Raw genomic sequence first — 21,123 nt, forward strand, 5'->3', positions numbered from 1 at the left:
TTTATCAGCCATCTGCTTACGTGTAATATTAAAGCCTGTTGCTATAGCTGACAGTAGTTCACCAGGCTTAAGCTACAAGTCTCTAAGACATTAATGACTAGATACAGTCTGCGAATGGTGGAAAGGGCTGTAGTTGAAGCAAATGTTTTGAGTAAAGGCAGTGTTTGCTAATGAAGAGCACTTGTGTAAAAATCATAGCTGGTCCGAACAAAGACCTACAGGATTTCTAACGTCCCGAGACGCTCAAAATAAAAAGCACAAATTTCATTTTTTTATATATATATATATATATATATATATATATATATATATATATATATATATATATATATATATATATATATATATATATATATATATATATATATAAAAACCCTAAACACACGGACAAGGCTAAACGTGCCTGTCTGTTGTTACCCAGGGAAACATATGGAATGGAAGTATGCAAATCTGGGAATGATTCGAAAGGCCCGCTGTGGCACCTACCACTCGACACCAACACAGAGCATGATCCGTTTAGTGAGCAATTCCGTCCTGGCGTTTAATGACAGGAGATACGTGTTCACCGCTTTCTTTCTAGTCGTTCAATATTTGTGCGTATTTAGCAGTAGCTATTTATTTGCCTACATAAAGTTTCCTGTTTGTAACAGCAAGAACATCTTCCAATAAATAAAGTAGAACCTAAAACGGGATCGCACGCATACGACTTTGTCGATTTGTTCTTCGGAACTTTACACTATTAAAGTGTGGTGGAAACAAAAAAACGTTGTGACGGACAACGGCTCCTCTGTGATTAGTGCTGATTTAGTCGAGAAGTTCCTTCCGGGCTCTTCACGTTCGACTAGTCCTGTTCTGTCCAAAGCTGCTTTCTTCATCCCGGGTCAGGAAGTACTTGAACGACTCGTAGACGGACCAGGCAATGGCAGTTGAAGGCATCTGGTAAATGACGCGTGCTTGCGCACCTTTAAAGAAGGCGGTCAAACCTCCCAGCCTGTAGACTGTCCTGAAGGCATTGGCCATGCCTGAAAGATGACCGCTGACGCGAGCCGAATTTAACGCCACGTCCTCCTGCGTGTTCAGCAGCGTCTTGCACACGTCGAGTGGCGTGGTGAGCGCGGCCGATACGGCGCCTGCTGCGGCGCCCGAAACCATGTGCGTTCCCGGCCGGTACTGGCGCTCGGGATTGAGCCGCTCCTGCATCAGCTCGTACGTCATGAAGTGCAGAGCCTGGAACGGGATGTTCATGGTGAGCTGCGTGCTGTAGCTGCGGTAGAAGGCGGCCAAGCCCTCGTCACGACTTATAGTCAGAACGCAGTCCCACAAGCCTCGATATGGCGAGTTATACATCTGCATGCGCTGCTTCACCACTAAAAGAGGAAAGAAATCAGCTTAACCAGCCTGAGCATGAGATTCTATTGCATAGCAACATATGGATTAAATGCCTGGGAGAAGGAACAGGCGGCCACAAAAATGCACTCGGACACAGAATACGACAATGTGGTAACTAAAGCGGCGCCGTTTTTACCTTCAGCGGGGTTCATGACCGCATCGTGGAGCACAGTAGCAACGCTTCCTGCCAGCCCTGTAAGGAACAAGGAGCAAAACCTCACGCTTTAGATTACATCACTTCCTTTCCCACACTTCCTGCGCAGTGATGTCTTCACTCATACGCACCGTTGGCGATGTGGCTGTTGCCACCGTTCTGAATGACGTCGCTGAGGCTGCGCTTGATCCGCTCGTAGCAGGCAAAGTAGAGCGCGTGGGCCGGCCCCGCCCCCAGCACCGTGATGTTGAGGCCTCGGAGGGGCCGCATGAGGCCCTCGGTCATCACGATTTGTTTCAGCGCCCCGTACACGCTGCGGTACTGAGCCTTCGGGTCCGGCTGTAAACTCTGCATACGCGTCTGAGGGGGGGGACAAAACGCGACAAGCTCTTTAAAAAAAAAAAGGTGCTAATCAGGATGGAACTGTAACTTTAAATGTAACTTTTAAGACTTACATTTAACATTGCTTGCCACTTAGGCATGCAACCAGAGACTGCTGAAACATGCTCGAGCTTGTGAGTCAAACAAAACGTTTATAGCTAAAATGATCCAAATTAGCTTTAGTTCATTAAGTATGTTTATTTTTATAATGACTTAAATATGATTAATTGCAAGCCCGAGCCTGTTTTACACTCTTACCCTGTGCTTCAGGTTTGAGCTCGCACATGAGCTGAGGCTAAGAAACTAGTTTGTTAGAGGATTATCGTGCATCCAGGCGCGACTGTCGGAAACGGCAGCTAAAACACAGCAGTTAAAAGGCGCACATCTTGGCAAACAGCAGCAGCGGGTTTCAGAATAATCCTCTGTTTTCTTTGTGCATTTCAAACAATTACAGTAAACATCGCAAGACGTGTGACTGGTTGAAGGCCTCCTCGCTGCTGTAATTACAGACTATATATTGTAGGAAGATTACAGCGTCTTTGCAGGAAGATTAGTGTGTGTGTGTTGCATTTTTCATGGAGAAAAAAAGAAAAGAAAAAAAAAAAAAAAACAGTACAACATAGAGACCTTGTTTCCTGACCCGGTTTAGTCCACTCTCAATTCATTAGTGCACACATGACATGATCTCTTCAGAATCAGAAACGCAGATATGTGGAAACACTGACGAAACTCTAGTGCTAAGCGTCACGCGGCTCTCCTGCTATACGCAACAGTCACATATTGCGGCTCTACTCAGACTTGCATGCTATCTTTTAACATCCTGACTTTGTTTTGACTGAAGTAAAACAACCTACATTAACGCTTTTGCTAAACAACGTTGCGACCGAAAATGCTTGCTTTTGCTGCGGCTTTTTTCAAAATTTGCGATGCAACTTGTGGAGTTTTTTGTTCCTTTTTTTTGCAGAATTGGTGAGATTGCAATTGCACAAAGTTGTTTTGCACGGTGATGTTTTGTGGGTAAATGAGACCTTTTAGCTGTACTCATGTTCGACGCACGTGAGTCGAAGAGGGCTTTGGCTGAACGCGCGTTGTGAAGACGTGGCGTAACGTGCCTCGGCCCAAATCTGCGAAATATCTGTGTTGATTTTGACCAATTGTGCGCTCCTCTGAATACTGCTTGATTTTGCGTTCATTTCTGCGACTGCAAAATCCTGGAGGGACTGTCGAAATAAAAATACATTTTAAAAAAGCACTTTTTTTTGCAAGCACTCTGTTGGACCTATGAGCTACTACTAGACCTACCAGGAAATATGACTAATATTTTACAGACATGATTAAGTACGTGTGTGATGGTTTGGGAAAACCCCTCAGAAGTCCCTACAGCTGATCTCTGGAAAACGCTTTCCTGACAGTAATATCCCGTAACATCTCTAATTTACGAAAACGTAATGACATTGTTTCCAAAGTGACGTGGATATGACTTCGCCTTGGTGCCGGCCTGTAAAGATAATGGAGCGCAAGAAGTTTAAGAACTGCAACAAGAAAAACAATCAGTTTGTCTAAAACCTCGCTAGATAAAGCATGACTACATCACGATTTGTCACGGTATCACTCCGACTAATCGGTTATCGGCATCGGCCGAGACCACGCCGAATAATCGGTTATCAGTGTCGGCCGATATCACTCCGAATAATCGGTTATCAGTGTCGGCCGATATTACTCCGAATAATCGGTTATCAGTGTCGGCCGATATTACTCCGAATAATCGGTTATCAGTGTCGGCCGATATTACTCCGAATAATCGGTTATCAGTGTCGGCCGATATTACTCCGAATAATCGGTTATCAGTGTCGGCCGATATCACTCCGAATAATCGGCATCGGCCGATAGCACTCCAAATAATCGGTTATCAGCGTCAGCCGAGATTACTCCGAATAATCGGTTATCAGTGTCGGCCGATATCACTCCGAATAATCGGTTATCAGTGTCGGCCGATATTACTCCGAATAATCGGTTATCAGTGTCGGCCGAGATTACTCCGAATAATCGGTTATCAGTGTCGGCCGAGATTACTCCGAATAATCGGTTATCAGTGTCGGCCGATATCACTCCGAATAATCGGTTATCAGTGTCGGCCGATATTACTCCGAATAATCGGTTATCAGTGTCGGCCGATATTACTCCGAATAATCGGTTATCAGTGTCGGCCGATATTACTCCGAATAATCGGTTATCAGTGTCGGCCGATATCACTCCGAATAATCGGCATCGGCCGATAGCACTCCAAATAATCGGTTATCAGCGTCAGCCGAGATTACTCCGAATAATCGGTTATCAGTGTCGGCCGATATCACTCCGAATAATCGGTTATCAGTGTCGGCCGATATTACTCCGAATAATCGGTTATCAGTGTCGGCCGATATTACTCCGAATAATCGGTTATCAGTGTCGGCCGATATTACTCCGAATAATCGGTTATCAGTGTCGGCCGATATCACTCCGAATAATCGGTTATCAGTGTCGGCCGATATCACTCCGAATAATCGGTTATCAGTGTCGGCCGATATTACTCCGAATAATCGGTTATCAGTGTCGGCCGATATCACTCCGAATAATCGGCATCGGCCGATAGCACTCCAAATAATCGGTTATCAGCGTCAGCCGAGATTACTCCGAATAATCGGTTATCAGTGTCTGCCGATATCACTCCGAATAATCGGTTATCAGTGTCGGCCGATATTACTCCGAATAATCGGTTATCAGTGTCGGCCGAGATTACTCCGAATAATCGGTTATCAGTGTCGGCCGAGATTACTCCGAATAATCGGTTATCAGTGTCGGCCGATATCACTCCGAATAATCGGTTATTGCGGCTGAGAAATTTAGTATCTGTGCATCTCTAATTTTAATACATACTATGTACGGACGATAGCCAACAAAGGTTTAAAAAAGATTTACCTGACAGAACACAACTAAATACATGAAATCAGCCATTATTTCCCCAATGACGTGAGCGTGAACAGTGATCGGCGGTGTAACAAAACGCAGCGGAGGCTCGTGTTTACATGCTGGGAGTGATTTTTACCTCGGGTAATGAGACCAAGACCGAGAGCGACGTGGACGACGCTGTTAATCAAACTGACAACTCGTTTCTCGTTGTAAACTTATAAACTCTCTAAAACGTGGCAGCAGTTTAGGTGATCAATGTAGAGACTGCTAGGTGAAATACCGATGAAAGAAACAGATGTCAGTTCAGGTACGTCTGTAGTTTTCAGAACTATACGCTGTAGCAAATGTCAAATTTCACCTTGTGAAGTCCGAGACATGATAATGTAGTATATGTATGTCTCTGTATGTGTGCGTGTGTGTGTACCAGTGCCCTAACCAGTCATACTGTCAGTTACAGTTATATTTATATCACGCTTTTCTAGACATTCTAAGCACTCAACATAGTATGGGGCGGTTGGTGTGATATCAACCACCACTAGTGTGTAGCATCCAGCTGGATGATGCGATGACAGCCATAGTGCACCAAAACGCCCACCACACACCAGCTACTAGTGGAGAAAGTGGTGTAGCCGATTCAGAGAATTAGAGGGCCATGATAGAAAAGCGCCAATGGGGGAATTCCTCCAGGACGACAGGGTGATCCCCCTACTCTTTTACGATAAGTGTACTGGGATTTTTAATAAGCACAGAGCGTGCTATATACAGTGCCGTCCTTCGTGTGTAAGAAAGTGACCAAACACTGGCCCGTGCACCTCTGGTCCAGTGAGATAACAGCACACGCCCTGCCACTCCTCCCAGCTCTCCCACAAGCTGATTAACATGCACTGCTGCTCGTGGTTAACAGTTGATTAAGAAAAACCACAACACATACATTTATTTTAAAACATGCTTGTTGAAGCAAAACTGCCTTAAGAAGCAAAATGACCAAATAACATTGTCAAGCGAAAAAGTCCATCCATTTTCCATCTCGCTTATCCTACACAGGGTCACGGGGAGCCTGGAGCCTATCCCAGGAAACCCTGGGCAGGGTGCCAGTCCATCTCAGGGCACAATCACACACTCATTCACACACTACGCACAATTTGGGAATTGATTCAGCATTGTATAAAGCCCTTCACAACCGAATACCTGTGGTCGAATGCAGATGAAATACTGGGGGAGAGGCACATCACGTTAAATAGCATTACTGAGTGTGTTTGAAGCTGTTACTCAATTACTCACTGTGCGCAAAGGTTACAGTGCAAACTTCAGGCCCATACACTTTTACACACACACAATAGCGTTACCCAATTCCTGATTATTTCCGTCATGTTAGAAATTCCAGTTGCATCGCCCCGGATTTTTACTACGAGCGGAAGTGCTGTCATTCGCTTACAACACACTGCGTTTGTCTTGGCAAGCGTCAGAGCGCTGATGTACCTGCCAACATGAAAAAAAATGTTCGAAATCTAAAGCAGGAAACGCTTTTTGAACATCCGGCACACTTCTTGAATGAAACCCTGTGCTGTTTTCCTTGTTCCTCTTCAAATGCCAGAAGACTTTGGATTCTGAACGTTATTTCACAACAAAGCACTCGGAGACATTTAAATGACAATGCCTGAGACAGGACACACACACATACACAGATTTCTCCTTTTTTTTTTTTTAATGGTAATAATTCAGCATTTTGTTAGCTGAATTATATATCGTGATGCACATCGTGTACTGTAGAAATGCCCTGAAGTATAGTGATATGATATTTTTGTCATATCGCCCAGCCCTACTCTGGGGAGTGTTGTTCTGGGAAAATAATCAACAACAGGGGCGGTGCAATGCAGCCAAATTCAAGGAGTAACAGCACGTCCTGAAGTGTTTTACTCCTGCTGCAATATGCATTCATTTCTAGGTAAATTTAATGCTGAGCCTTAAGGTTAGTTCCCAAAATGTTCCCGAATTTATCCATGCCAGAAAAGGTAGAGTTACAGCTTTACCACGGACTATTACTATTAACGGCTGACACTGGAGATTTCTTCAAAAACCTTCTCTGCACCATCTGGCTGCCTCATGGTTACATGAGGGTTTAGTGAACGGTTTTTGTTTGCTGAATGGGTTATCAGAGTTACACATGGTCATGCCTGTTGTGTGCGAACACACTGCTCAGTGACATCAATGGCAAAAGTCATGGTTTCGATGGATAGCGAAAAGAGCCTTGGAATCTTTGCCATGTTAATGGATAAAGGGTGTGTCCTGGTGTTTACTCGTTCCTTTTTCTATTTCCAGCATTGTATTCTTAGTTTTATTGTAACTATGACCTTTCACTTGCCTTTTAAAAGGTTTTAACCCCTGTGTAAACTGCCTCGAATTTATCATTGTCTGTAGTTTATCAGTGTTATTTCTGTGTCACTACACAGTCTATATATGATGTTTAAAAGTAGATGTAGGTCTTTTGTTGATTTGCACTTTAACACACACACACACACACACACACACTAATATATATATTACACACATACATACGTAAAAAATTACACTCCACTTCTTTCCAGATGACGTCCAAAGGTTCATCAGGCAACTGTCTGGGCTATGTGCTGTCCAGACACGTACTATGTCCTGGTCAAACAACACCATGAGAGCATTCTGGCAGCATCGAAGGAAACATTGACAATAGGAAAGGAGAGCAGCGCTGAATAGCTCTCACGCCTTATCAGACACTACGTCATATCATTTGCAGCCCATGCATTTTAACACTACTAGGGGCCGGGTGATGGCTTTCTTTCCAGCCGCAGATTTTGCTCACAGCCTTCACCTTTGCTTATAGGACTAACATTTCCCTCGTCCAAAACATTGCTCACTGTTCACTGAGTTCGGCACAAATATGAACGACCTGTTGTTTTAATGGCATGAACCGAAGCAGGACTGAAGATTAGTGCTGCCTTGGCAACAACAAAAAACACACTCTGGCCTTTCCATCATCACAAGACTATTGCTTAACATCCAGTGCAACAAATCGGGCTACACTGTCCCCAATTTTGGAACATTTCAACCGGAATGGCTTATTAGGCATAATAATCATAAGGTAGTTACATAATACAGGCCCTCCAGGATTTAGCTATTTTGTGTTCGCAGAAATTAACACATAATCAAGCAAACTACGCAATATTCAGAGGAGCATGCCATTTTTTAATTTTTTTTTGCAGATTTGGGCCAAGACGACTCATGTGACATCATCAAAACGCACATTCTGTCAAAGCCCTCTTCGATTCATGTACGTTGAACATGAGTACAGCTAAAAGGTCGCGTTTACCAACAAACATCGTTGTGAGAGACTGTGAAAAACTCTGTGCAATTGCAATTTCGCCAGTTTGAGTAATTTCCTAAAAATAAATAAATAAATTTAAAAAAAGCATACAAACTCATAATAAATGAATTAAAAAATATATAAACGCAGCAAAATCAAGCATTTTTGGCCACTGGTATCAAAGATAATACTGATCCAATCCACTGGATTCGGATCTGATCTGATCCAATGATTTGTCTGTGAATGCGTTTTATTTTGATTGACATGACACAGATCTGGGACGGGGACAGGTCATGAGTCTGATTAATTTGCATACTGTTTCAACTTAACGTGCATCACGACGCTGCAATTTCAGCGTGAGCTACCGGTTCCGAATCCCACCACATGCTGCGCTACGCACGTCGGCCAAGGTGCGAGCTAGCGGACACTAAAATAGCTTTACTACTAGTTAGACGAATAAGCGTGCACTCATGACAGAGAAGTTTCTTCAGAATCAGGAACACGCGGTTATGTGGAAACGCTAACGAAATTGAGCAATATAAACTCAAGCACAAACCTGTCATCTAACTCTCACTTCGTGGGTTAAACATATAAGATGCTAGCCAGATATCTTCTACATGCAATGCGAGAACAGGACTCAAACAGACTTAACGTTGAGCAGCGACTTGCTGACTTTTTGCAAAACAGAGGACAATTATACATTGTTAGCCACCAATTTTAGCCAGGTTTCTGAATAACCAGGACATGGGACTGGACATCACACTAGAGTTTCTTCTTGTCTGGTGGATTAATGAATTAATCATTTCACCACGCCTTGATTTGGGACACAAGTGTGCAACAAAGTCAGCTCTCTCAATAAGAAAATTCCACTATCGGATCAGCATCAGGTATCGGATCAGTCTCGGGTATCGGACGATACTCAGAGCTCTGATTGAAAATGGAAGTGGAGTTTGATGTTATTCATTAGGTTTTAACCCAAACATAACTCTTATGATGCTTAGGTTGGGTGGCTTTACAGTTGCTAACATGGTTTAGCTTAAAACAGCCACAAATCCTGTTTGGGGTTCTCCAATGACACGTTATGAAGCGTTCAAGCACTAACACGTGTAGAACACGAGTGTTCATGACTGAAAACTGACACTTTTTTAACAACACAACACATCAACGTTTCTCGCGAGCTAGTTTTTAAGCTTACACAATACTTCAGTGTTGATTGCTGCTCAAAAAAAGAAAGCGCACGAGGAAAACCGGAAATGACCAGTTATCAGATTGTACAGCTCGAGGACGGGAAACAAACGGATGTGACCTGTGATTTCAGGCTGTTGGGGTTTTTGTTTTGGTCATTAATGATATAGAACAAATTTACTGTAAATAATTGACCGTTGTCGGGCCTATACTGTTTGTTTGTTTGTTTACTTATGCGGTTTACTAAAACTCCGAAATGTAAACATGAGGAGAAAATACACTGAACATTCACCGTCTCAGTTTCTCTTGGGTTCTATGTTGTCGTGGTTCTGATGTGGAAAAGTACTTAGTTTGTTTTATATATATATATATATATATATATATATATATATATATATATATATATATATATATAAAATAGAAATGTCCAACTTAATTCCTTGACTAACTTCACTATCAACACTATCTGGCGTTTTGTTGAGTAACTAAGGAGATTTTGAGCTACTGAGCTAACAATATTTTTTATATATAAAATTGCAGATTCAATCTATCACTTTTAAAAAAAAAAAAAAAAAAAAGAAATGAAACACAAATAGTCCCAAAGTTCTAACAAGTGCTAAGTTATGGCTAGTAACCGAACTGTCATGGTACTCCAGCGCATGGTGAGTGTCCTGTAGCGAGCTAGCCGCGTTAGCAGCAGCTGGACCGCCTCCATGGGCCGAATCCTAAAGGGCCTTGTAGTGAACTCTAAGTGCACTAGGAAGGGTGCATCAGTGTCACTGGGCTGTTCGGCGTAGGGCGCAGTGAATGAGTCGATTCGGATTCAGCCGCGTCTCGGAGTAGTTACAGGAGTTAAGTTGGAAGCTGGCATGCGCGAGTGAGAATGAAGCGTTGGGTTACCTTAACTGAGTCCACCGGATACATGACCGTGTGCTCGAGCACTCCGGCAACCGCGCCGGCTGTCATGTGCGTGCTGAACGACGCGTGCAGCGGTAAACTCTCATAACTGTCGTCCTCGGAGCACGCGCCATCGCCGTCCCCTTCACCTCCTCCGCCCTGCAGCTCCGACATCTCCAAACTCGCCACCACCGGCTCAGCGCGCAGCTCCATGCAGGCAGGAGCCTCTGCTGCACCGGATAATACTCTCGCGGGGTTTGTTTCACACCCCCACCCAGCCGCGCTGTAAACAACACACACACACACCAACCCCAGGATCAGCGGCGAGTCTGACTGGCGGACGCTACCGCCGCGTGCATCCGGAGTTACGGAACAGCCGTGACGTCATTTCGGTCAGCGACGACGTCGAGCCTTGCTGAGCGAATGAGAAAGAAAAGATGTTTAAACGTGAAACTTTTTAAGGTGGGGCGAGTTCTACACGGGACCGGGACCCGTCTGCGACCAAAAAAAACAAACAAAAAAAAACAAGTGCAATCGGTGAGAGAAAAGCTCGCGTGCTCGAATCTCTCGCGAGATTTATATACGTTAACTGGAATTCATGTCACCATGGAAGCCGAGACTGTTGCCAAGCTGTAGGTTTATGGGATGTATGCACTTCTAATTGAGTGACACCCTTAAACTACAAGTAGTTTAAAAGTGAATAAAGGAGCAAAATGTGTAGGCTAGTTTGCTTTTACAGACGTTCTAATTATGAAAAGGTGTGTTTTAATATATTAATAGTGAAACACACACACACACACTCACACACTCACACTTTGAGTAACTGTTTTGTCCTGGTCAGGATCATGGCATGGCCAGCTGATCCAAGGAACGCCGGGTGTGAGGTGGGAATATACCCTGGAGTATGGGCACCACACACACACACACACACACACACACACACACACACACACACACACACACACACACACACACACACACACACACACACACACACACACACACACACACACACACACACACACACAGACAAAGCCCACAGGCTTGTTTTTGGGAGGTGAGAGAAAACCAGAGGAAACCCACATGGATTCAATTCAATTCAGTTTTATTTGTATAGCACTTTTTACAATAGACATTGTCTCAAAGCAGCTTTACAGAAATATCAACACGGTATACAGATATTAAAGGTGCGAATTTATCCCAACTGAGCAAGCCACTGAGTGGCGACGGTGGCAAGGAAAAACTCCCTAAGATGTTTTAAGAGGAAGAAACCTTGAGAGGAACCAGACTCAGAAGGGAACCCGTCCTCATCTGGGTAACAACAGGTAATGTGGAAAAAGTTCATTATTGACTTATATGAAGTCTATATGGCCTTAGGAGCAGCCGTAGTCCCAGCAGTCTGGAATTGGAGAAGATTTGAGCTCCATCCAGAGGCAGAAAGGATCTGGATCTCTAGTATCTCCATAAAATCATGTGTGGCTCGGCAGAAGGAAAGAGGGAGAGAAAAGATTATTAGGACTGGGAATTAGTATAATAGAAAGTCTAGTCAGGGTAGGCTTGAATAAACAAATACGTTTTAAGCCTAGACTTAAACACTGAGACTGTGTTTGAGTCCCGAACACTAATAGGAAGACTGTTCCATAACTGTGGGGCTCTATAAGCGAAAGCTCTCCCCCCTGCTGTAGCCTTCACTATTCGAGGTACCGTCAAATAGCCTGCATCTTTTGATCTAAGTAGGCATGGCTTATCATAGAAAACCAAAAGGTCGCTTAGATATTGTGGCGCGAGACCGTTTAGTGCTTTATAGGCTAATAAAAGTATTTTATAGGTAATGCAGGATTCCACTGGGAGCCAATGCAGTATTGATAATATTGGTGTGATATGGTCGTATCTTCTAGTTCTAGTTAGGACTCTAGCAGCTGCATTCTGGACTAACTGGAGTTTGTTTATATTCCTACTGGAACATCCAGACAGTAAGCCATTACAGTAATCTAATCTAGAGGTGACGAATACATGAACTAGTATTTCTGCATCATGTAGTGACAATATATTTCTTATCTTAGAAATATTTCTGAGATGAAAGAAGGCTATCCTAGTAATATTATCTACATGAGCATCAAATGATAGGCTGGAGTCAATAATCACTCCAAGGTCTTTAACTGCTGTACATATTGAAACAGAAAGTCCATCCAGAGTAACCATGTGATCAGAAAGATTATTTCTAGCTACACGTGGGCCTAATAAAAGTATTTCTGTTTTATCAGAATTAAGTAGAAGGAAGTTAGTTAACATCCAACGTCCAATGTCCTTTACACAATCCTCAACCTTACTAAGCTTCTGTCTGTCCTCTGGCTTCGCTGAAACATACAGCTGTGTATCATCAGCATAACAGTGGAAGGTAATTCCGTGCTTACGAATAATTTGTCCTGGGGTAGCATATATAAAGTAAAAAGCAGTGGGCCTAAAACAGAACCCTGTGGAACTCCAAAGGTAACCTCTGTATGCGTGGAGAAGTCTTCATTTACATCTACCAACTGACAACGATCGGTCAGATAAGACCTGAGCCAGGAGAGGACTGTTCCCTTAATACCAACAACATTTTCTAATCTATCAAGGAGAATAGTGTGATCTATAGTATCAAAAGCTGCACTAAGTTCGAGTAACACAAGCAACGAGACACAACCCTGATCAGAGGCCAGTAGAAGGTCATTTATTACTTTAACTCACGCTGTCTCTGTGCTATGATGAAGTCTAAATCCTAACTGATACATTTCATGAATGTTATTCCTATCTAAGTACGAGCATAACTGCTTTGCTACAACCTTTTCTAAAATCTTAGAGAGGAAGGGGAGATTTGATATAGGTCTATAGCTGGACAGTTGAGAGGGGTCAAGGTCAGGTTTTTTCATTAAAAATGGACATGGGGAGAACATGCAAAACTTCCCACAGACAGTAACCTGCACTCAGGATCGAATCGAGGACCCTGGAGCTGTTGAGATCATTCCCGGGGGAACGGTGAATTAGTGCTTAAAACGTTTGCCTCGCAACTCTGGGGTTGGCGGTTCGATTCCCGCCTCCGCCCTGTGCACGTGGTGTTTGCATGTTCTTGCACTTCGTGGGTTTCCTCTAGGTACTCTGGTTTCCTCCGTCATTCCAAAGACATGTATTGTAGGCTGATTGACATTTACCAAAATGTCTGTAGTATGTGAATGGGTGTGTGATTGTGCGAATGGGTTGGCACTCCGTCCAGGGTCTTGGGCCTCGAGTTCCCTGAGATAGGCTCCAGGCTCCCCGCGAGCCTGTGTAGGATAAGCGAAATGGATGGATGGAATTTAATTCCCTTTTTACATTTCCTGCTCTGCTGTCTTGTTCTTAATGTCTTTCTTCCTTTGTTTTGGGTTGTTTTTATCCCCTTTCCTCAGCTCTGTGAATGGTTTGTATTCCACCCCCAAAACTTTTGACATTTTATTTGCATAACTCTTCATAACAAAAAAAAAAAAAAAACACTGTCACAAAGCAGCTTTGCAGAAATCTGGATACAGTTCTTTTATTTTGTGTAACTAAAACTGTCTCTTTCTGCATGTACAGGAAATCTGCCTAAATCCATTCTGAAATCACGCAAGGATAAAGTGAATTAACCACATTTTCAACACTGGTAACTGGGCTTGGTTGGGATGTTACTGCTATTTTACAGCCTGATTGCAGATCTCTGGCACGTTTGTGTTCTGTTCTCTGAATGTTATGCAGTTGTACTTCCTCTGCGGGTATACACAGGAAAATGAATAATATCCCTACCACACTTCGGCCCTTTCAGCAAGACTGCGATTTTATTATTTTTTTTTTATAATGGCTGTCTTTTTTTAAAACAAAACTTTATAACGATTAACAATACGATGGAAGTTCTGCCTAGTTTCGTCTCTGCGTTTTCAAACAACTGTCGTGCGGATGATATCGATCATTTGAATCATCCCCACTCCTCCACAGAAGGTCTGACCCATGTTGGGTGTGTTGGGTGGAGCAACGGGTCTGTTCGAGGGTGGAACTTTAGATTACATGGGCTGTGCTCTCCTTATCAGGCTGCCTGGCACTAATGGGAACAGCTTGTACGGCTTTCTGCATTGTTCTACATCCTCAACCCACATGAACCCATCGCCCATCTCAGGCTCAGTATGGCCAGAGTATTATTGTTACGCACACGGCGTTCAACACATCTCTTACACGTTTCTGATCTCAGAATGAACTTGTTGCTAATACGTTTTACGGTAACGACAAAAAGAAACTACGCTTTAGTAAAAATACAGCCTGTTAATCCTGTGGTCCGTTTCCCGTCGTGCTTCACATGAGCGGATCATATGATTTAGCTTAGAGAGACTAAACAAAGCAGTGCTCTGAAGTTTCTGAAATGGCGATAGAAATCTGTCGACACAATGGTGGAGTGAGTACAGTACCGTCACCACCTCACAGCTCCAGGGTTCCTGTTTCGATCCTGAGCAGAGGTTACAGTGTGGAGTTTCGCATATTCTCCCTGTGACCATGTGGGTTTGCTTTGGGTTCTCTGGTTTTCCTCGCAACGCCTAAAAAACATTCCATTATAAAACAAACAAACGTTATAGTAAAAGGTGTGAATTACTGTGTGTTTGCACCATTCCTTGTGATGGACTGGCATCCTGTCCATGGTGTATTCTTAAGATAGACTCTGGATCCACCATGATTGGATCCTGTCCAGGATGAATTGCTTACTGAAGATGAATGAATGAACGATGAAATCAAATATGTTGTGCCAGTCTACAAGTGCTGGAGTTTAATAGGACAACACAGCTTGGTACACCAATCAGGCCAAGCACAAACACATTAAATCGGGGTGTTAAGAGATCAGGAGACTACCGATGCAGCACCTTTAGTGCTAGATGGCTGTCATGGATTCAGTTTGCTAAGGTAAATGATCTGAAACCCCAATCAGAGTATCGGTTCCCTGTGTGGCCTTTTGAATTTGCTATACGATTATTTTCATTTTACATAGTAGTCTGGTAGCATGGATCATGGATTTGTTCAGGAACACATGCACTGAAACTTTTTTCTTTCTTTGGTCACAACATTTAATTGGTACATATATTATGCTAATTAAATCCAGTTCTATATATTTTACCTACAAAACATTGTACATCTGCAGTAAACGCTCAGTAAACTGAACAGACAAACATGAAGGTGGAAGAGAGAGAGAGAGAAGGAGGGGGAGAGAGAGAGAGAGAGAGAGAGAGAGATCCACTCCTAATCCACTCTGAATGACCAAATCCTTTCTCGGTCATGGCAACGTCCCAGAAAACAGACCCAGCATACATATGCAAAGCTTTTTACCCTTAAAAGGCAAACTTTTAACTCAGTAATTTAACACAGATTAGTACTGAATCGTCTATAAATGATTTACGATAGTCTGAAAAAAGTTTATACATGTTCAAAACATCCTAACAGCGTTCTCATTTAGCCCTACATTTTCATCCCACACTTTATCTGCTAAAATCCCTCACTTCAACAGAGATTTAATCTTAAGAACCTAAAGCATCTCATTAAGTGCTTAAGCTATAATAGACTCATTTAGAAATCTTAAAGACTCTGTAGCTAAGATTCCATTCAGCGTTTCCTTCTCTGCTAATCATTGTGTCTTTTATAATTTCTCTCTTTTTAAATATACTATTAATGTACACTACTGGATGTTTATTTCTGACATATGGCCAAATATATCTGCTGCTAGTATATACAGTATGTCTTAGGATTGAAATATTTGTTACATTTCATGAAACGTAGCTATAACAACCTGTATTCTTAAACCTTCACCGATTCCCTTCATTTAAAAACAACAACAGCAACGACGACAAAAAGAACAAATTATTCCTCAGCGTCCACTGAATTCTGGATTCTGGTTGGCCAGAATGGCGTTGACATTCAACAACATTAAACGTAAATATAAACTACAGAAGTATGACGTGGTTCTTTAATCAATAAAAATGCAATTGATGGAAATTGTTGTTGTATAAGTGGAATAAAACACTCCGGGACATGCTGTTATTGGAACATAATCAACTTCAGGGTTGAACCGTAAACTCCGCTTCAAGTTGGGGCCACACCACACCGCGTCGTTGTTGATTCATTATATAAGCTCAAGTGTTTTATTCCTTACTTATTAAAATGTATTTGTTCTTAAATTATTATCATTAGCAGTAGTTTTTTATTTTTTTTTTAAAGTACAACTCTAGATGCCCTGGTTCTAAAGGACAGCGGCAGTAACACACACTGGGTGTATTGTGTTCTGTCCGGTGAGGGAGCTCAGTGCTGAGTCATTCTCTGTTGTCTCGGAGCGCACTCGTATCTCTGCTTGGTGAGCTCGGCTGAGATAAACGGCCCCTCTGTAGCAGCTCTGTTCAATCCATACAAGCGACCGGTTCAGGGCTGAAAATCAAAATGGCCTTTCCCAGTCTGTGCTACGATTCACAATAAACACAGCTTACTGCTGCATGGTAGAATATCATAGCAAAGGATTCATACATGCACTTACATTCACAGCATTTGGCAGACACCCTTATACGGAGCGAATTACACAAGACTTGGTTTGTAGTCCCCGTCAAATACATCCTCGTGCTAGTACAAATAGGTCAGAATCTAAAAATACTGTCAAAGCTGAACTCCTGTTAGAGACGAGGTAGTACAATGGGTTGGTTGGTACAGCAACAAAAACCCTACGTAGCATTGTACTGTATAGAAATTATTTTTTTTCTGGATGTGATACTGTATATGTAAAGCAGGCTTGGCCCTCATATGGAGAAGAAAGATGACTGTAAAATGATATTGAGGTTGACCTGAGCATAAAAATCAACACTTCTGGTGTATATACGTACATTAGCTATAGACTTAAACTTATACAGTATATCCGACTGTCCTCTACATACAGTATTCCTTTTTTAATTTTTATTGTTGACGCAATTAATTCTAACAATAACACATTTGTGATGCTGTTTGGTATCGTCTTTTCTTAACAAAAAGAATAATTTTTTTTCGGTTGGAATTTTGCGATTGCGGAAATGAACGCAGAATCAATGAATAATCTGGGAAGAGCTTGCTAGTTTTCGAAATTAGCGCCAGATTTTCTGCAGATTTGGGCCGAGACACGTGTGACGTGTGACGTCATCACGACACCCATTCAGCCAAAGCCCTCTTCGATTCACGTGCGTCGAACACGATTACAGCTCAAAGGTCTCATTTACCAAGAAACATCAGTGTGAGAGACCGTGTAAAAGGATTTTGTGCGACTGCACAATTCGACAATAGTTTTCCGCCAAAAAAAAAGAAAAAAAGAAGAAGCACAAAAACATTTGAAAAAAGCCGGCATAAAATCAAGCAATTTTTGTCTGCAACAATCACAAAATTTAAAAAATAAATTAAAAAAAACTCCGCAAAATAGACATTTTTCTATCACTGCATTGGCATCATTCACATTTCAGGGCAATTTAGAGTAGAGTGGTAATTCACTTGGGAGATGGGAGGAAACCGGAGAACCCAGAGGAAACCGACACGAACAATAACCTGAGCTTAGGATCAAACCAGGAGCCCTGGAGCTGTGAAGGAGATGAAAGCACTACTTGCTACACCAATGGCATTATTATTTTATTTTTTTTAAAAGGAAAAATAGTTTAGACTAATTTGTTAGTTCTTTATAAGTGAGGTAAGAAAATCTTTTTTCCAGACTTTTTGACCCTGCTGTAAACCCTCAGTCAGAGACAGTAGGCTTGGGACACAGAGTGACTTTACAGACTATTGGCTCTGTCCTTTCAGATCATCTCTCTCCAGCGTGACCTCCAGCAGACAGCTGCCACATTACAAACATGACCTCAGTCAGGCCCCCTGAGGACAGGACACACACACTCCAACACACAGCCTGTTGGGAATGCACCACTCCCAAAACAAATCTCCATGCCGTTGTGCAAGAACAGCTTCATCACTCGAGATGTAGTAAGCCAAAGTGGGAGAAAACATCCAAACATCTCATCACGTCTAGAATTCGATGCCAGTTGAACAATCTCAAAGAATTCAATGCCAGTTGAAGTTTCACAGTGTCTCACAATGTTAGTGAATCTCATATATTCCAGAAAATATTTTCATTCCCATTACTATTTCACACGAGTCATACATTATATCCATCAGATCATTTACCGTGTTTGGCCAGTAGAGGACAGTGAGGAGACTTGCACTCTGGGGTTCAGCAGACCACTGTAGAGAACAAAATCAGCTACCAAGAATTATTATTATTTTTTAATATTTTTTTTTTTCCCTCAACAAACTGATACATTGTATTTCTCAAAGAAAATCACATCATTCTTCACTGAGGTGAAAAAGTAATGCTTAACACAGAGGCCTTTAATTCAAAATTATTTATTGTAATATTTGGTCAAGTTAGCACGTTCGCCTCACACCTCCAGGGTCGGGGGTTCGATTCCCACCATGGCCCTGTGTGTGTGGAGTTTGCATGTTCTCCCAGTGTTCCGGGGGTTTCCTCCCCCAGTCCAAAGACATGCATGGTAGGCAGACTGGCATGTCCAAAGTGTCCGTAGTGTATGAATGTGTATGTGAGTGTGCCTTGCGATGGATTGGCACCCAGTCCAGGGTGTACCCCAGGGTGTGTTTTATTTTGCCAGCACACACACACCTGGATAAAGTGTTGAACCACAGCGCTCTCTGATGAACCACTTGTTTAATCATTTCTTTATTTAATCCATCCTTTTTTTGTTTTGTGTGTGTATTAACAGTGATTGAACTGCTTGCACTGTATTAAAACAAACTCCATAAACTTTTGACTGGCAGTGTGTTTCATCTTATCTTATAGGTCACAGAAGAACAATAAAAGACACTGGAAAATCAAGTTTTGGTTTAATCGTCAGAAGGTAAGAACAACATTTCTGGGAGAAGTTATTTTTTTAAAATTTTCCCCCACATGCACATTACAGATTTTGCTTGTGAATGCCTCTCAAACATGAGGGCACTGGTTTTTTTTAAATTTTTTATAGGTTTATCCACATCATACCGGGATGGATGTACTGAATGCAGAGTTTTGAACGATATAAACACTGCGGTAAGGACGTTCTCTCTTTTACTCTTTGGTTATTACCAGCATTAACGACGCAGAAATGAGATTTTTCAACCTGCGCTGAGAGAAACGAACGCTGAGCTCTGATCACGTGTTTAAAATCGTTATAACTCGACTGCATCCGTCTTAACCGATGTGGCTACGCCGCTGTAGAAATCCCTGGCATCCGAACACAACTCTATACGGCAAAAGATGAGAGGAAATATTGGTATGCGTTCCTTTTCACATGACTATTGCACTGTTTCTCTTCATACTTCTGTTGAGACCATAAATGTACAACCATCATCAAATTACTATTAAATAACTTTTCTCATATAAGAAATTAAAAAAAAGAAAGAAAAAGAAAGAAAGAAAGAATTACAAGACTGGCACCAACTACAGCATTAAAGGAAGAAGGGAAAAAAAAGTTTTTAAAAAAATAAAACAAAAAAACCACTGAACTAGTACAGCTAGAAAAAGAACACGCCCTGGGTCCCTTTTAACAGTCCAAGGAGCGCATCAAATAAATAATAATACAGTGTTGTCTACAAAACAGTCCAAATACTATTACTTTAACTAGTTCTCTCAATACCACTCACTCACGCACTCACTCACAATTCATGGACAGTTCTTTAAAAAGGGAATGAAGTAAAGGTGATGAGGACAATAACATTAGTTAGTTCATGACAAAGTCACATTCGAAGTAAAAATCTGCCAGAGTTCGGATTGCAAAAACGAGGGAAAGAAAAAAAAAAAGAAAAGAAAAAAAACGCCCCATAAAACTACTGGCTAGAGTGTGAAATCTGGGGGCTGCACTTATCCACGTTTCTGGGGCAATATATACATAAGAATAAAGAAAATAATAATACAGGCTCAGTACCTTTGCTACCGCATCCTTATTTAGCCTTTGTCAGGAATCTACAAGTTTGGAGGCTTCTGTTGAATGTGATTGGCTAATAATCAAACCTGACTCGCTTGATCAGAATAGCAATCTAGAATTTTAAGAACAAGAACAAAAAAAAAAAAAAGTCATAACTGATGGCAAAAAAAAAAAAAAAAAGGTAGTTAGCTTGTGAGCGAACTGCAGCTACAAAGATAACTTTAGATAGCTGGCTCACTTAATTATTACTCAGAGTATTTTGCACTAAGCGTTATGCTAAAGACTTTAAAATGAACTGGTAGTTGTGATTTGCAGTTCACCCGTGACACGGCAAAAATGAAGATCTATAGATTGGCCATGAAAATAAACACTATACCTCCTCTGCAGTTTGCCTCTGGTTTAAACACAAGTCCAAAATGCGTACGGGTGTGGGGCGGCGGAAGCTTAGAGAAGCGTAGAGAAACTAACACCTTGTCCACATGTATATGGATATGTTTGAAAACATAGGTTTTACCCTTCTGTTATGTAAAATAAATTTATATATATATATATATATATATATATATATATATATATATATATATATATATATATATCACACAATGTGGTGTTTTCCTGCATTTCAGTATCTCGCATGATCTTTACATTATTCTTGAGGCTTTTGACGTACATTTTTGATGCACTTCTGCCACCTACTGGGCTGGTATGCTCATGTAAGCTTTTTGGTGGAGACATTTTTTAGAAAGAAAGAGAAGGAAAGAGAGGGGGGAAAAAAAAAAAAAAAAATACCACCACTCATTTTTTGAAAAGCAAAGTGGAAAAAAATATCCGTAAAGGTA

The 21,123-nt window shown here is 41.8% G+C and overlaps 1 protein-coding gene and 1 long non-coding RNA gene across 2 annotated transcripts; one reads left to right on the plus strand and one right to left on the minus strand.

Moving 5' to 3' along the window:
• Positions 1-347: 347 nt before the first annotated feature.
• Positions 348-10,712, minus strand: slc25a37 (solute carrier family 25 member 37). Its single transcript, XM_017467669.3, has 4 exons — positions 10,296-10,712; positions 1,675-1,903; positions 1,526-1,582; positions 348-1,367 (listed from the first exon to the last, which is right to left on the minus strand). Exons 1-4 carry the CDS (start codon positions 10,503-10,505, stop codon positions 832-834), a joined length of 1,032 nt encoding a protein of 343 aa, XP_017323158.1. The 5' UTR covers positions 10,506-10,712; the 3' UTR covers positions 348-831.
• Positions 10,713-10,751: 39 nt separating this feature from the next.
• On the plus strand, positions 10,752-20,718 carry LOC128632832 (uncharacterized). The gene is made up of 2 exons (XR_008396410.1): positions 10,752-10,829; positions 19,165-20,718. It is a non-coding gene; the product is annotated as an uncharacterized LOC128632832 (long non-coding RNA).
• Positions 20,719-21,123: the final 405 nt, after the last annotated feature.

This window comes from Ictalurus punctatus, chromosome 5, assembly GCF_001660625.3.
Source record: "Ictalurus punctatus breed USDA103 chromosome 5, Coco_2.0, whole genome shotgun sequence".
Lineage (NCBI taxonomy): Eukaryota > Metazoa > Chordata > Actinopteri > Siluriformes > Ictaluridae > Ictalurus > Ictalurus punctatus.

Coding starts and splice junctions, on each gene's coding strand:
- slc25a37 (XM_017467669.3), bottom strand. CDS start 10,505: ATGGAGCTGCGCGCTGAGCCGGTGGTGGCGAGTTTGGAGATGTCGGAG. Junction 1,904..10,295: donor ATCCGGTGGACTCAGTTAAG/GTAACCCAACGC, acceptor CCCCCCCCTCAG/ACGCGTATGCAGAGTTTACA. Junction 1,368..1,525: donor GGTCATGAACCCCGCTGAAG/GTAAAAACGGCG, acceptor TTCCTCTTTTAG/TGGTGAAGCAGCGCATGCAG.